General features: G+C 30.0%; 3 protein-coding genes across 6 annotated transcripts in view; 1 reads left to right on the top strand and 2 right to left on the bottom strand.

Annotated features, from left to right (window-relative positions):
- The window catches only part of LOC105361271 (FYVE, RhoGEF and PH domain-containing protein 1), a 7,832-nt gene extending 2,475 nt beyond the window's left edge, over positions 1–5,357 (bottom strand). The window contains exons 1-4 of one of the 2 annotated variants that reach the window (XM_011498384.1): positions 4,560–5,357; positions 3,183–3,632; positions 1,814–2,517; positions 1,250–1,455 (exon numbers count right to left, since the gene is read on the bottom strand). In XM_011498384.1, the coding sequence (XP_011496686.1) occupies positions 1,250–1,455; positions 1,814–2,517; positions 3,183–3,631 (1,359 nt within the window). In that variant the 5' untranslated portion in view covers position 3,632; positions 4,560–5,357. The remainder of the gene's footprint in view (positions 1–1,249; positions 1,456–1,813; positions 2,518–3,182; positions 3,633–4,559) is intronic. The other variant, XM_011498385.1, reaches the window with a different exon arrangement.
- A 7,764-nt stretch (positions 5,358–13,121) lies between these two features.
- Positions 13,122–14,098, bottom strand: LOC105361269 (uncharacterized). Of its 3 annotated transcripts, none has more exons than XM_011498383.1 (2): positions 14,065–14,098; positions 13,122–13,702 (listed from the first exon to the last, which is right to left on the bottom strand). In XM_011498383.1, the coding sequence occupies exon 2, from the start codon at positions 13,697–13,699 to the stop codon at positions 13,286–13,288; it is 414 nt and encodes a 137-aa protein (XP_011496685.1). In that variant the 5' UTR covers positions 13,700–13,702; positions 14,065–14,098; the 3' UTR covers positions 13,122–13,285. The 3 variants fall into 3 exon arrangements, with proteins under 3 accessions (XP_011496685.1, XP_011496684.1, XP_011496683.1); XM_011498382.1 differs by lacking the exon at positions 14,065–14,098 and adding an exon at positions 13,968–14,005 and having other exon boundaries at positions 13,123–13,702; XM_011498381.1 differs by lacking the exon at positions 14,065–14,098 and adding an exon at positions 13,789–13,879 and having other exon boundaries at positions 13,124–13,702.
- A 1,236-nt stretch (positions 14,099–15,334) lies between these two features.
- Positions 15,335–16,178, top strand: LOC105361268 (transmembrane protein 222). The gene is made up of 4 exons (XM_011498380.1): positions 15,335–15,524; positions 15,608–15,818; positions 15,892–16,022; positions 16,097–16,178. Exons 1-4 carry the CDS (start codon positions 15,412–15,414, stop codon positions 16,170–16,172), a joined length of 531 nt encoding a protein of 176 aa, XP_011496682.1. The 5' UTR covers positions 15,335–15,411; the 3' UTR covers positions 16,173–16,178.
- Positions 16,179–17,442: the final 1,264 nt, after the last annotated feature.

Here is a 17,442-nt window from a genome sequence, read left to right as displayed (position 1 = left end):
ATTCTATTTATCTAGCCATTTATGTTTTTATATATATATATATATATATATATATATATATATATATATATATATATATTGCTTTTAAGTCTTGCTAATTACAATTCGATATTACAATCAATGTACTAGTCAGTAAACATTTACGCCGTCAATTGGATAAATTATTGGTAATAGTATTGTTTGACGAGGAAACCCTTTTTCGATATTAGTTAGTAGAGCCAATATTTCGGTGAATAAATAAATCCGAAACTTTATCTTATTGATTTTGTATGCTTGCATTCGTCGTATATAAAGTCCATCGATATATATTTTTATTCAAGTTCATATTTATTAAATCATCATCTTACTAATAAGGCCAAGCATATATATAAAAAAAAAAAAAAAAAAAAAAAAAAAAAAAAAAAATTTAATCAAACAAAAAGAAAAATAAAAGAAAAAAAAACAATGGAAAAAAGTGTTTGTCATTTGAGGTGAGAATGATAAAATTAAAGTAAAGTCTTTATAAAATCATGTGCGAATTTACGTACAATAATAATGTAAAATTTATTAAATTCTCTTTTGCTATAAGAATGAGAATATGAAAAAAAATTTTTCAAAATTAATTTCCATACTTTCAGGTAAATTTCATTTAGACTTCAACTAATACTTACAATTATTGTCGACTGTTTTATTTAAACTCTCGATATGCGTCTTAAAAACGATATACATACAATCATTTATGACAATATAATTCCAACAAATGCAAGCGTATTATTCATAATTAAATAAATCGACCATTGGATAAAAAATGGTAATTGATTAAAAAAATTAAAAAAAAAAAAAAAAATTACCTTTATCGTTGAATTTTCAACATCTTAATCTTAATTCTTAATTAGACAATATTACATTGGTATTATAAATAATTGTGAAAAATAATAGTTTTTGGATATTCGTGTTTCAATTGTTGATCATAATTTCGTGATTTAGAATCGACCTTGAAACTTTAGATATTTTATTTTAATGTAAAATTTCCATAAATATTAACTTGTCATAATCGCTATTAACTTTCTATTTAATCAATAATGTAAGCAACATAAATGAAGAAGCTCATTAAATAAAAGTCTAGAGTCTAGAAAAGTCTCGTAGAGAATGAGAGTATAGAAAAAAAAGAGGAGAACAGTCATAGTGCGCAATCTCGATGAAAATCGTAAAGAAGATTAAATCGATTAAAAGATCGATTATTTTTAATAAAAAAAAATTTTATATTTACTAGGAACATGTGTCTTTCTTGGTGATCGCCACTTCTTGCTGAAATCTTAACGATTCTTCCTTCTTTGACGAGCTCGCGCGTCGCACTGACTAGATCGGTGGAATCGTAAATACTTTCTTGGATCTCCAGGAGCTTTTTGAATTTATCGATCTTTTTCATAGCTTCGTTTGTGTGATTCGCTGCTGTTGATACTAATTCTAGGGCTTCTGCGAATAATATAATTTTGTAGTTTTGTGTTTTTATAATTTTGCAGCTGGAGAAAAGCTCGTTTTACATAATAAATTAGGTAGATAAAAGCGGAATAAAATAGAATTCGCGCATTATTATGTATCGTGTGTCAAAACCGTTCAAATAATCCTCGTTTCAAATAAATGTGCATTACACACAATTGACTCGGTTTGCAAAAGAAGCTTTTGAAAGCTTATGATTATTTGTATAAAATTTAAACTACGCTACTTGCCCAACTACAAACCACGCCCAATTTATGATCCTTGATAATTGATAAAATAATATGCTAAAGTTATCGATTTCTTACCGATTACAATTCTCACATAATGCACTTACTTTTGGTATCTTCATAATCAGGATTATCTTTAACAAGATTCTTCAAGTAATCTTTTAGCAATAACTCGTATCTCGGCAATCTTTGAATGGGGCTGAGCATGTGATGGGCTAAAGAAAGCTTTGCGCATTCTTCCAATTTTTGAATTTCGCTTATTATGGCAGCGAATCTTGGAACTTTCTGTTGCAATGTGCTTATGAGATTTATGGCATGATCGAAGTTTTTAACGTACTCGGTGTACATTTTCAAGAATGGGGCAAAATTCTTCATAATATCGCCTATCCTTGGATCGGCATCCCACGCTTCTATTCTCTCCTCCAATTGCGGTAATAGAAAGTCATTGTGAAATTTATAAATTGATTTTATGTTGGAAAACATATGCTGAACTGTTTCGGGCGGGAACATTGGATGCGCGCGATTCTCCTGATCAACTCGAAATTGAAAGATCTGATCGATTAAATATAAAATAATGACGTATTTTTTCTCAGTGCTTAACAATTCGTTTGCAATGTGCTTTGTCTTCTTTCTTTTTATTTCACTGGCATTTTTCTTCGACTTCAACTTATGTTCAACCAACAAATCATCCACATGATCGGCAACGATAGCCGAATCTGTTTCCGAGGATCTAGTCTCTTCTGATTCCTCGTCGCTCTCCGACTCGCTGACAGCATAATCACTTTGAAAAGAATTCTCCGCAACCACGTATCTGAAATATTTGTCCAAAATTACTTTAGAATTTCGTAGGATAAATTTTCAATTATTTTTGATTGGTCGCAAAATGCCAAGTATACGTGAATATAATAACAATTTCAAATTCAAGTAGTATTTTTTTTTTTGAAAGGTTTGTCTTTTGAAACAGGTTGTGAAAACAGGAGGCGAACGAGAAGGCAAATTAATAACTACATTCGTACAATATGAGAGTGTAGTATGAAAAATAAAACAATTCCAACGCTCGCTGGTCTTACATGTTACGACATGCATATAATAAATATTATACTTGAGTATTATTTTGTAGTAGCCAACTTACTCAATAAAAGCAATGGATTAGATTTTGAAAGCATTGCTCGTTATAATAAATAGTCAATCAATGTTAAAACAAACAAACAAAATTCTCTAAATAAACAATTGCATATTATAGAAATAAAAGGAAAAATTTAGACATAAGTAATATAATGGATGAGATTGATTATTGAAAGGAAACGAGGCAATTGTCAATAATTCAAAACTCTAATAGAATAAACTCTATTTCAATCTCAATTAGTGGCGGGTATTGTTATTTTTACATTTAAGACAATTGATTTTATTATTGTTGTTATTCGTGCATTCTCAGGATTAAATTCAATTTGCAAGGGGCGGAGAGAGATGGATTACCTGCTACTTCGATATTCCAGAACACTGTGTGACATACTCGTAAAAGATGATTCGATCGTACTTTCCTCGGTTTCATTAGATTCTGTACAAACTGTTGGAGTGGCTGTTGACATAACAAAAAGCCTGAATCTAGGAAAACCACCGAAACTAGCAATTCTATGGAAGGAATGTCTAGGGTACTGAGTTTGCTCTTCCTGTCCACCGACAGAGTCAGAATCTTGTGAATTGCCATCTTCGCTAGCTGCGCTTTGTTGCTCCAATAATCGAGAATTTCTATTTACAGTCTTTTCCACTTGAATTGACGTAATCTCCTTCTCATCCGTGATATGTAAATCTGTGTAAAACGTGCTGGTGCCACTCGTTTTAGAGCCAAACATATTGGACTCTAATGGCTCTGGGCGAAGGCAAACCATCCAGGATGAAAAATCTTTCAACTGGCCTCGCAGCATTCTATAGAAACATACATCGTACCAGTGTTAATGAATATTAATTATTTGCACGATAAACAAATGACATGATAATTCAACAATATTCGAACAATGATAATTAAAGCGTATCTAAATATTAATTATGACAACTGGACAACTTTTTTTAAGGCTTAATAAGTAGGTCGTTGTAAAAATTATCAAATACACTATTATTGAATGTAACATTGTAGAGTCGAATTTTTTCACTATCGATCCTTTAAATGAAAAAAAATAACGTGTATTAGCATTAATTATACTGCAAGTACATAATAGCTGCTCATAATTATATTACATAACAAGTTGTTGTAATTAATAAAAAAATTACATATTTCTTACTGTCTGAACGTGATAAAAACAATAACAAAGAAACGACAAACCAATAATGATAAGAGAACAAACCAAAAGAAGAAGGGAGAAACAAGTAAACTTAAGAAAAGGAATCTTTGTATACATATATAGCAACTTGTCGAACAAATCTGTCAAAATATATTTTCATTTTTTAAAACAGTGGAATGTAAATTTTGTAACGTCAAGAGTATCCATCCCTGAAGCGTGCGCTATACAATATAATTCTACATTCTCAATATTCTATGGTGATAGACTAAATTTCACCCTATCTCGCGCTCCCAATTTCAATAAACTATAAGAACATGAATAATTTAATTTACCACCGCCAACGAACCAGCCGGTGAGCTTGTACACAAATCATTAAATCCTAACATTACCGAGTCAAGATCTGACGTCTACATAAAAAACTGGTACTATCCTTATTGAAAGAGAAACAAGATCCTTGCGCTCAATTATGCCATGAATCAGACATCGACGACGTTCCACCAGACCAAACAGCAAAAAAGCCTAGATTACAAGGCACAAGAACCGGACCGTGCAGCTAGCCGTATAAAAAACTCACCTCTCGCCTGTCCTTCTTTGGCCAGCTGCTCGATGGAACTCGAGTCTTGCCCCGAACTCTGCATCTCTACAGGCTTCTAGATCTCAGCGTACCCAAGGGCAATGCACATTCCACTGCCTATTATCCAAATCAACGCTGGAAACAATGCCTGCCCCTCTCAATAACCCAGTCAACCCCGGCAATCCTTAACTCTCATAGCTGATTGCACAGGGAGATATAGGACACAGGGATCAAGAGACATCGTAGAAAGGACAGTAAGAGGAGAATAAAACTGCAAGATAAACAGAGGGTCACAAAGCACTAGGAGTGCCTAATGTAACCGAAGCTTATGCTGTTGTAAACGAGGGGCTGTCGGCCCCTCCTATTTTAACAGCCAGTCTTTATACAATTAAGTGTCGGATTATCGGGGGCTCCTTATCGACGCGCACCGTTCCGCTCGTCACGTCCCGAGCACTAGCAGCCGCGAGGCAAACTGTCCCGCACTACGCGCGTCCCCCCACCCCCCGACGCTACGCTCGCCTCGTCTATAAAGAGCCAAGTGCCCCGGTGGTAAACATCATCACCGCCGCCACGACGCCACGACGACGGCGACGCTCGCGACTCGCAACTGCGTTTTATCGTCGGCCGCGGCAGCGTGTTCGCAGGCCCGAGGGCTCCTCGTTACCTACGCCTGCCCTCCAGTTCCCACGCACGCAATCCAGAACCAGCGGCCGATGCTCGCGCCCCGTCGGGATACTCTGCCCGCCCATTGGTCGCCCACTCGACTCGACGGCTCTCCTCCCTCGACTAGGCCCACGTCGTTGTCGTAGTCGTTGTCGTTGTCGTGGTTGTCGTAGTCGTAGTCGTTGTCGTTGTTGTTGTTGTCGTCGTCGTCGTTGTCGTCGTCGTTGTCGTTGTTGTCGTCGTTGTCGTCGTTGTCGTTGTTGACGTTGTTGACGTTGTCGACGTTGTCGTCGTCGTTATCGTTGTCGTCGATTGTCCTTATCGTCGTCAAGGGCCCTGGTATTAGCTTAGCCGATGACGGACGTCCCGCTCGCGATCGTCGCTCTCCCTCCTTGTCGTCACCAAATAACGGCGGACGCCCCTAAATCCGACAGTTGGAGCGGGCAAGCCAGCCTCTTCGGATTATCCGTCACTTGTCACCTGACGTAATAATAATCGTAATAAGCGCCGACGTCGTCGGTAAGACAGGGCGAGATGATTTCTCAGCCTACGTCCGTCCACGTCCCCTTGCTCTTTTTCATCATTAAGCGCCGCTCCCTTCGCTCCCGCGTAACTCGTCATCCCGCCCCACCGCCTCTTCATCCCACCACCGCCCGCGCGACATCTTTTCTCTTGCTTTACCGAGATCGACAGCAGTGGCGGCGACGGCTGCGACGCTGCTTTTTCGAAAAAGCCGTTGAATGCTTTTTGGGCAGTTGCGTGGCTTATACCGTCGCCAGGCCCATCGGAGCGGAAATTAAAATAAACTCGAGGCTGTTTAAGCGTTTGTTTCGGCCCTTCAACCTTCATTTTCCGGCTAATATGCGCGACTGTAGAGACGAGCGCTAGTTCTTTACTTACTTGCCAAGAGCGCGTTGAATTATCTTATCCGACTCTTTATTATTATTCTTATCATCATTATTATTATTATCATCATCATCATTATTGTTAGTATCATTATTATGATTATTGTTATTGTTATTGTTATTTTTACGAGCGATTACGCGCGACAGACTGGCGGCAACAAATTGTCGTTTGAATGGACCTTGTTGTTAACCGAGCGTTCGGTTAATAATTTAAAGTTGAGTAATTTTAATTGCGCGAGTGTTGTGTATTGTAATCGTTAAAATTACTTAATTAACCGAGGGAATTAATTGGGCTTTTGGTAATTTAGATCGATCGGATCGGTAGTGCGCCAATGCAGTGTGTGCGATATTTAAGACAAAATGCCAATTCATCTCTCGTTAATCCTTATTACTCTAAACGTCTTAATTAATATGTGAGTGAACTTCAACGGACAGAACTAAACTATTTCTTAATTAAACAAGCTTAATTGCAACTCCGTGGTACTGCCTATCAATTTTTAAATTATGATTTCTTTTTTTATACCTAAAAACATTGTTACGCAATGGATTATTATAATTGAAAAGAAAAAGAAAAAAGCACTTTGTAAACAAATTTACTTCAAGAATTTATTCCCGTAGTATTAGATAGTTATTTTTAAGAATCATCCAACTATTTCATTATTGAATACTTTTGAATAATGTTAAGGTAGCACATTCATATATATATATATATATATATATATATAAAGCGACATAACGACGTAAAAGTGCGATTGAAATTCATTTCATTTTTTTTTTTTTCTGTATAATAAAAGTACTTTCTTTCATTCAGAATTTTTTAAAAATAAAATTCTATTTACAGGATATTGATCGGCAAATAGCTACGATCATCATAATAGGCTCTAATGCAAAATAATGTTAATTAATTATATTTTAAGATTTTGTTATCAATACTACATATTTTTAATAATTTAATACAATTGGTTTTTCTCATACGCACACTATCATACAAACATCATTAAGTAATACTTAAGTTGAGCAAATTTATAATTATTACGTTAATTATCACAATAGCAATTAAAAGATTATATATATATATATATATATATATATATATATATATATATATGACTCAAATAAGAATATTAATACATCACGAAGAACAATATTTTTTTACTCTTTCAAATGATGCATACTGAAAATGAAAAATTGTATGATATGTTTTTTCCACGTCTTATTACATTCAAATTCTGAATTTCTTATACGTAATATTTTCTAAATTTTTCTTTAAAACATATATATATTTGTAGAAAGCATTAAAATAAAGTGTACACACAATATATAAAAATAAAAAGTAATTGCATAAGATAAAATGATTGTTAATAAATTGTACAATTTTTAATTTTCTTAAGAAAATAAAAATCCAAAGTAAATAATCCAAGTCCAAAAACATATAAATTTTTTATTTTATTCATTTACATGTTAGAACGGCGAATCATACTCGCTCCCTGACAAAATAACTTACATTTCTTTGACTCAAAATAAAAACAGCGTATTGTGTAATTTTCGCATGTACATCCCTCGTAGTATCGCCCTTCTTTATATAAACAACATTGATACCAAACATAAACAATATCCAATCGATTTCTTTTAGAATTACTACGTAAAAGAAAAAAAAAAAAAAAAAAGCACGTAATAACAATAAAATACTTCCTCTATTTACCAATACAGGCTTTTCCTCGTGTCATTCGCGCGTTCTCATAAATTTAAGCCCATCGTAATAAAAATAATAAATAAGCTGCATGATAAGGAGAGGAATTTGCGCAACTAATAATAATAAAGATTCATATAAATGAAATTTCTTATCAGCATATGGATTTCAAAATGGATAATTAATCATAAAATAGAACAATTATTTCTCACAGAAAATAATAAAACAGGCGAAGAAATATTATTATTTTTTTTATTTTTTATTTTAAACAATTGAGGAAATTGTTAAGTATAAGAAGGAATTACTGATGTAGATACCGTAGCAAACATTAAATAAAATGCACCGATAGGATATGTGTGTACAAGAATGGGAAATCGGATATCTATGCCGAAATGTAAGGAGATAAACTTGATATAAAATTACAGAGGGGTAATTCTCATAGATAGAGGTAACGAATTGTATGGCGAAACGACGAATGCCATATTAGAAGGCTTTAAATAAAGAAATAAATACCGTAATATCTAAATACTATTAATAATAAATGGTCTTAAAAATATCACGTGCAAATTTTAATCAAACGTTGCAGGCGAATGTAAAGAAAAGCAATTTTAAAAGAATTATTTTTTTTTTTCTAAAACTGATATTCATCGAGATAAAGAGAAATAAGATTTCATAATAATGATAATATATTTGAAGAATAAAGTTATGAATTTGCTGTATTGGGGAGAAAGCTGATTGTCATGACAATCATATATTTCTTAATTTTATTTCACGAGGTCGTATTACTTAAGCATATTTTATTTATTTTTTTATTTTTTCGTCATATACGAAGACAAATCATTGCACCTACAGGTTACGTCTCCTTTTACACTTTAAAAGTAAGCCTTGAGAGACACTTATTTGGATTGAGTAGCTTCTCTTACTTTTGCAACCTTTGCTATTTGTTCATGTATTTGTTCGCTCGAGTAACTTTTTTTATGGACGAGATGAGCTCGCTATTTGTGAAATCTCCTTTTACGAGCATTATTACCATTACATACCCAAATTGTATGTAACGAGCAAACTCGCTTTTAGATTACTATTCTAAAGATAGCGTTTTTTGTTTTTAATAATTATATATCGAAACAACACTCGATAATATACGTGATTTAGCGTGCGATTTATTGAATTGATCGAACAATTATGAGTAAACTAGAAAATTTAGTAATAAAAATTGAAATAACAGCGTATAACTATCGATGCTTTAGAAATGTAATTTCCTTAAAGACCTCCTAAGTACCTAGTGGACAGGAATAAGATGATGCAAGGACGACGAAGGTCCTCGGTTAATGCCGACATCGATAATCTTATCAGATTATAAGCTCTTACACTAAGTATCACTTAAGAATACAAATACTTATTGATATTATTTTCTCATATAAATAAAACGACATTGAAAAACCATCATAAGTGCATACTAAAACTTTAAGTTGAATGATATACTCCATATTATAAATAAATTATACCTTTTTCCATTTTTTCCCATAAAGTATGTGTACTTATATATATATATATATATATATATATATATATATATATATATACATCATTGAGATCATACATATGATTATTTTTTGTAAAATATTCGGTTTGGTTGAAAGGGGCATTAAGCTTGTTTCAACTGTATTATTAACAATCATCGATGAATAAAAAATAGTAACGACACAATATTATTAAATAATATTCAATGTATAAATTCATGAAAAATAACTCCATAAAATTTTTATTTTTTTTGTACAGCTTCAAAGTTGTTACAAATAGTCATATTTTTATACTAAATGTCCACATTTCAACAATAACAATTTTAAAAATTTCAATTATTTTAAACATTATGCCAGTACACATGCCAAAACATAATCAATCGAATATATAAATTATGAATTTTGGTTTATTCCTCTAAAGAAAACAATCTCTTGTTTATAAAATGAACGCACATTACAAACTGATATTCCAGAAACGGTATGATATTCAAACTGCATCGATCTAAAAATTTTTTTATATTTGTAAATACTAGGAGCGCGAGAAAAGGGGGGGGGGATGGGTGATCAAGACTGACTTCAATTAGACATGAAAAAATCAATTATTCGAGACTAATAAATATTCTTATTGCTTGTATATAATCTGAACAAACATATATAGAAAATCCATTTGAATTTTGATTTATCGAATATCTATTTACATTTATAATAAAATAATCAATGAATCATTTTCAATAAATAATTTAAAATGGAGTTTAATCATGCAGGAGGTAATTGACATTCATATTGAGTGTTTTTTTTTTTTTTTTTTTTTTAATATTTAGCATAAATTAATTCAAAAATGTATCCCATCAATGTTTCTCTATACAATTCGATACAATAACAACAAATGATGAAATTATCGACTTTACATAACACATTAATAAAAATGTAGAAAAAATATTTAATCAATAAATAATTTTGACACTGATAAATAAGTTTTTATTAATAGAACAGAATTCATAATAGGAAGTCTTTAAAAATCAGTTAAAATGTGTAAAACAAAATTTTGTGCTAAAATGTTGGTTTAATTAAAAAAAAGAAGCTGTATATTTAATTTTAAGCTACTTTTTAAATTTGAATATCGACGAAAAAACATATTAGAAAAATGCAAGATCTAATTAATTATAAATCTATTCCCATATCAGATTTTTTATTCTCCACATTTTGTCTTGTATTATTAGAATAAAACATTTAAGCAATTTTATCGGTATTGTTTAATTCAATAAAACCAATCAATGATTAGTCAATCATTTCAATAAGTTAGAAAAGAAAAAATGTTGAATGCAGCTCGGAATTCTTTGTTATTAAAGGTCAATTCCGTATTGGCGAACTTTTTTTTTTTTTTTTTTTTTTTTTTTTTTTTTTTTTTAAGGAACATTAAATATTCTTTCTTAGAAATAGAATTTTCTATAGTTCAGTATTAACTACATTTATCATACTATACAAAATTCTTATATTGGTCTTTAAGAATTTTACGATCACAAATTAACCTCATTGCTTTCATGAAATAAAGATTATAAATAAATACATTATATAATTTTTTATTAAAAAAATTACATTTTACTAATCAATGTTTAGATGCTTACTGATGCATATACTTTCGTATACTTTTCAAAAAGCCGAGAGTATGGATAAAATCGTATTACTTGGATTAATCCATCATTGTAATCTACTGAAGATGCTTATTTAGATATTACGAGTATAATGTTCATTAGTGCACGTTAATTATATATTTATATACTAATTCAGGCAATCGATTTATTTAATGCGTGTTTTTTTTTTTTTTTTTAATAATAAATATACATATACATATACGGATATTGCATTTGATCTAACATAACCAAGTCTTATGCATTAGGCTTGACGAATGCAAATTCCAATAATGTAGACAGAATGGTACCATAAAATTTATTTTAGTAAAACTTGATTGCTATATTCTTAATATTATACTATTCCAAATTATATATAATATATGCCATGAAAATATATTTTTTGTAAATATTGCGTTTAATTTTACTCCTAACATGGTGAGTGAATTCTATCCATAGTCTACAAGTTCAATTTCAAAGATGACTTAAATTAAAGAAGAGTACATTCGTAATTCATTTGAAAGAGACATCTAAAATTTGCTCTTACAATTGCAAGCGCGTACACAGAGAGAGAGAGAGAGAGAGAGAGAGAGAGAGAGAGAGAGAGAAAAGAGAGAAAAGAGAAACAGAGAATCTACACAATTAAATAATACGAATAAATAAGTATTTAAACTACGATTGATTTATTTTCCAAGTCTTCTTACTTCCTTGTTCACTTAAATCGACTCATCAATTGAGTCATCCAATACCGACGATAATATATAGATATAATAAATTCCAAATGATTATATCTTCCTTAATCTTCACTTATCTTTATAGACATAATCGCAGATTGGCTATTTTTTATTATTAACACAATAATTTTTGAAAATATTATTACACCTATATATTTTTATTTTAGCAACTCATTCGAATAAATTGATTCTTTACTTTTATTTTATAATTTGTTGTAATACATATTAGAAAAACTTATTTTTATAGTTTTTATTTGCTTATGTATTTTTTTTTTTTTTTTTTTTTTTTTTTTTTTTTTTATTTATAAAATAATAACGTACTAGATTAAAAAAATAAAATTATACTCATGCTCATGAATCCATAAAGTATTTACTAATCTTTAATATTAATCTTTTAATAATAATGGAATAATAAAAAATTCTCATTATTACTTTTATACTATTTTTTAAAATACTATTAAGTACTTTAAATTATTTTTGTAAATATTAATAACAATCTGATAACAATACAAAATACTACTTAATCATATACAATTATTTCATACTTTAATAAATTATAGATTCATTTTTCAACTACGTCACGATTATATTTTATTTTATATTCGCATATAAGACAAACTTAAAATAATCAAATTTTTAAAATTTTTATGAAAATTTACTTCGTACAATCATTAATTTATATAAGCAATATTTTCGTTAAATTTTATCCATATTGTTAAAAAATTTGTTTAATTATTTATATCGCGTCTTAAAATTGGAATATACTTAAACTTATGACTCGATTCTTTTATAATACTTTTATAAGTGAGATAAAAAGACTTCTCGTGAAATATAATTAAAATACATTATACTGTATTAATATTTTAATGTGCTTACACGTATGTACATATATGTATGCATGAATTTCTAATTGATACCGTCTATAGGGGTGTTCCATATTTTATAAAAATTTTTATTATGACACGGAAACTATTAAAAATTAACTATTAAATTGACATCAATATGATATATTTAATTTCATTATTCGTTTAGTATTACAATGATCTTTAATTGATTTTATCATTTTGATATGAAAATTTTTGGTATACACATTTACATAAATAATATTTATCTGTAATCTCTGTATCAATGTTTTTTTTTTTTTAATAAAGAGTACATTCTGATTTACACTATAAAAAATAAACAATTCGAGAACGAAACTTTATTACTTATTTTAAAATTTTTAATTATAATATATAATACATACAACTCAACGTATCACTACCAATTGAATACTGACCAATTGAAGAAAAATTATAAAAATCAATAATTATTTGACCTCATATAACAAAAATACATATCATTCGCATCTACTGTTATAATAAAATTTTTCTTATAATATATTATTGAAAGAAACAAAAAAGACAAAAATACTTCTATTAAAATTATAAATCAAAATGTACTTTTATATAAAAATTTGTACACTAATATACGTATCGTATAATGGCTTGTACAATATATGCTTGTACAATTAATAATTAACTTAATTACTGTATACTTAAAGAAATACGATCACTATAACAAAATGTACATTGTATATAACAATATTATGTCTGACTGTTCATTTCATCAATAACACTTTGCTCAAGACTAAATTCATAGTCATAATCAGCTTTGTTAACTTTTTTAAAGAACTTTGCTATTTCATCTAATCGAAGTTGATCAATTACAGAATCTTCATTTATACTCCTTTCTAATTCCTTACAAAATTTAAATGGTATATTACTTAAATCGTTGATATTGTTTTCTTGTAAACCTTCCTTTACAAATGGTGTTTGAGTGGGAGGATATGGTGTTATATTACTCAGCGAAGGATATAAATTGGATGATCTTTCATTGTAATTAGATCCAGGTTGATTTTGTTTCACAAAAACAAATCCTTCGTGTGACTGCCTTGTTTCATCCTCGGGAGAAAGTGGAGTTTCTCTATGATGTTTTTTCTTTCCAAAGAACCAAGACATTGTCTATAAAACAAATTGATCTTCGTTTAATATTTAAATGATAAATGCGTTTCATTAATTTAATAAATGAATATAATGATTAGTCATACTTAGTACGTAGGGTTAAGTTGAGGCACACAAGCTTTTATATTTATTTATATATACATAAATATATTGTACTCGATGAAACTTAATACTACCAATAGCATATTATCATATATTTATTAAATTATCATAAATAAATGAATTAAAAATAATAATTGAGCAAATATAAGTTAAAATTACGTACGTTTATAATGCGTCAGAACTTTTAATATCAGAGATGACAGTTGCAATTTGTTACTTGTACAACATGTACATTACTAGATGCTTTTAAGTTCAGATACCTTGAGATAATAAATAAATTAAGTTATATTCATCATATAAAATACTTCAAATAACTATCAACCTTTTATTATTTATTAATATTATAGAAAATTAATGATTAGCGAACGAAACAAATAAAGTTTTTAAATATAAAAATCACAATTCTCAATTGTCGCCGTAGCGTTGGTAGCAATGATATTCAATATAGTTTATTTTACCTTCGATTCTCGATGTTACGGCGCATGCGTGTGGTTAGTATGGTGTTCTCTGGTTGATATTTTAATAGAATATTCAATATTTCATTTAAATATAAAAATGTTTCTTTAACATTATCAATTAAAATTACAATCAATTATAATTAGTATTTAATTTGTTTTTCTTAAATAACGTGTTAATTAGATATGTTTTTTTTTGGATAAAGTAAGCTTTACTTAAGAGGTACCTGCAATTTTATACCAAATACATAATTAATGTAAATTATGCAGTATTTCATTATAATATAATTATTTATTATAAAACAAATTTTATAAAATTTTGTTAAAACAATTGTCTTTGAAAGGCAAATTGGTAAATGAAAAATCATAGACAAATATGAGCTTAAAGATTTTAAATATGTAAAAAAATATATTCATTTTTAAATAAGATATTTTTGTATTTTAAGATTTCTTTGTTAGGCAAATCAAATGTATGAAATTTAATTTTATAATTTGATAAATAATTGACTTTTTTTATGACCTCGTAACACATGTCTTTAATTTTAAAATATCAAACATTGCTGGTTATAAAAATCCATTATTATTTCTTTGTCCTAATCTTAATTCGTAGACATAATATGACAATATCAAATGATAATACATTTGATTAAAATTTCGATTTAATTATCATGGTAGTATATTCACCATAATGTAATATTAACGGCTATAAATATATTTACATTAGTTATGTGACATGGTTTAACACCTTTCATTGCAAGGGAACGAATGAGAAAGAAAGACTATAAAATCACGCACTCTCTCTCTCTCTCTCTCTCTCTCTCTCTCTCTCTCTCTCTCTGTTCTATCTCTCTGTCAGTCCCCGATCTCTTTCAGTTCAAGTCTTCGAATTGTAAATTCAGCAACATTATGCTACATTCATTCATTCATCTTAAAGTACTGTTTGTGGTAAATAAATAAAAGAAATAATAACTACAGTGTTTTCGAATTATCATCAGATATCGAATAATGTGGAGAAAAGCATTGCATTTGTTTTAATTTGAAGTGATATGGAAATAATTATACTTCATACATATATTAATTTTTCAATCCAGCGATACATTAAATTGTAGAATATTTAAATGTTTGAAAATATTGAACTTTATAAGAGTAAAGATGATGTACGATGATACCAGCTTGCCAGCATCTCCAGTTTTGGATTTTCAAATTAATCCATTAAGGCACAGATTTCCATTTTGTATAGTTTGGACACCGATTCCTATATTAACGTAACATAAAATTAAATTTATTTGCCCTGTGTATTTGTCTGACCAAACTGAACATATCACTGATATTCTGATTATTTTCTTAGATATTTATTTCCTTTCATCGGGCACATGGGCATTGCAACATCTGATGGTATCATTCGAGATTTTGCAGGAGCATATATTGTAACGAAGGATAAAATGGCATTTGGATGGCCAACAAAATATTGGCAACTTCAATGTACAAAGGCAAAAGGAAAGATACAAGGATGGGATGATGCAGTTAACGAAGCAAGCGAACTTTATTCAGAAAGAATTGTATTGATTTAATGTTATCAAATTATTACGTATAAGCGATAAAATGGAATTTTAATTCGATACTTCATTTTAGCACAATTTATTACGTGATAATTGCCATTCGCACGTTGCAAAGGCACTAAATCTGATGTCCTACGATAATTCAACCGATTGGAATATGGTTAAACTAGCATTTCATATGTTCTTTTATGGAAAATACGTTGGGTAATATATACTAAATATGAATTGAATTAAAAATAGTATTTCGGCAATTATGTGTTACATGCTTTTTTATTTAGTTTTTCAGGAATTTTGAAAACCTGGACACCATTTTTAGTAACCATTACTATAATTATATTTCTTTCTATTTTATAATGAAAAGTCGTTATTATTTTTTCTTGAACAAAATGGAATTCTTAGCCGTAGTATCCATTTTCAACTTTTATTAAAAGACAATGTTTTGTCAAATCTTATTAGATCGATCGTCGACCTTTGTTTGTCAGTCTTTTTAGTTTCTTACAAAGTTTACGAATATGTTAATACTTTTGTTATATACAATTCTTTAATATATATATATATATATATATATATATATATATATATATATATATATATATTTAAGGAAATTTATATCAAAGAATTTTAATTAAAATTTTATATTATTATTGTTTATTGGACAATTACTTCTAGGTCACTATCTAAACGCTAGTCATTTATTCAAATCTAACAGCGTTATAGTAGTACATTGTTATTTAATTATAGGTAGCTATTGATGAAAAATAATGATTATATAGGAGATAATAAATTTTTGTACGTTTAAATTATTCAAATAGCAATAAAATTGATTTACAAACATCACTGCAGTCTAATGTTATTCTTATATATCACAAGAAAATGAAAAAATCCAAGAAATTTGAAGCCAAGTAAAAAAAATCAATTTACAAACATAACTTCCAACATTTATCGTAAAATCGCACTCCATAAAAGACACACTAAAATTTAATTCATATTTAAACTTATTTGAATATTCATAAGTAACAATTATCCTTCGAGCAAGTTGCAACTACTGCTCGGTGAATGTCATCGCGGCACGCGATTTAAACATATTATTTTCAAAGAAAGTACAATTAATTTTAACTAAGGCTGAGAAGCATAGAGGACAGTTAAAAACAAAAAAAAAAAACAGAAAAAAAGGTATGTAGCATAGCGGCATTGCCATCACCGTTAGCGCATACGCGCGATATTGTGCATAGAGGCATTGCGGGCGCGCGCGCGCGCGCGCGTGAATGTGCGTGAGTTGGTAAGGAATTTACCCGGGAAGAGAGACGGTACAACAGGTAATGCGCGCGCGACTTTTTTCTACCCCTAGTGAGCGCGCGCGCGCGCGTGCTCCAGAGAGAAACAGACAGAGAGCGGTCAAAGGAGGAGCAACGGACTCTCCCGCCTCGCTCGAACTCCCTTATCTCGTGTTTTCTCTCGGCTGTTGTCCATCGCCTATCTATTATCCGCGTCGCGAGCGCACTCTTGGCCACATCTAACCTCCAAGGCGGCCGATCAGCCTCGCTCCGCGCACGCGAAAGCCAATATAGCCTGGGAGTTGTTTAAACGTCGAGGTCAGTTCCGAAGTACCTGCAGCATTGATGAG

Source organism: Ceratosolen solmsi, unplaced genomic scaffold, assembly GCF_000503995.2.
Source record: "Ceratosolen solmsi marchali unplaced genomic scaffold, CerSol_1.0 scaffold30, whole genome shotgun sequence".
Lineage (NCBI taxonomy): Eukaryota > Metazoa > Arthropoda > Insecta > Hymenoptera > Agaonidae > Ceratosolen > Ceratosolen solmsi.
The sequence above is the reverse complement of the archived record's forward strand: the minus strand, read 5'-3'. Positions and strand labels throughout refer to the sequence as shown.

Bases quoted from the DNA above. Each gene is read 5' to 3' on its own strand.
- LOC105361269 (XM_011498383.1), bottom strand. From the start codon at position 13,699: ATGTCTTGGTTCTTTGGAAAGAAAAAACATCATAGAGAAACTCCACTT.
- LOC105361268 (XM_011498380.1), top strand. From the start codon at position 15,412: ATGATGTACGATGATACCAGCTTGCCAGCATCTCCAGTTTTGGATTTT. The intron at 15,525-15,607 runs GTAACATAAAAT...TTATTTTCTTAG, and splicing joins ACACCGATTCCTATATTAAC to ATATTTATTTCCTTTCATCG. The intron at 16,023-16,096 runs GTAATATATACT...TTTTTTATTTAG, and splicing joins TTTTATGGAAAATACGTTGG to TTTTTCAGGAATTTTGAAAA.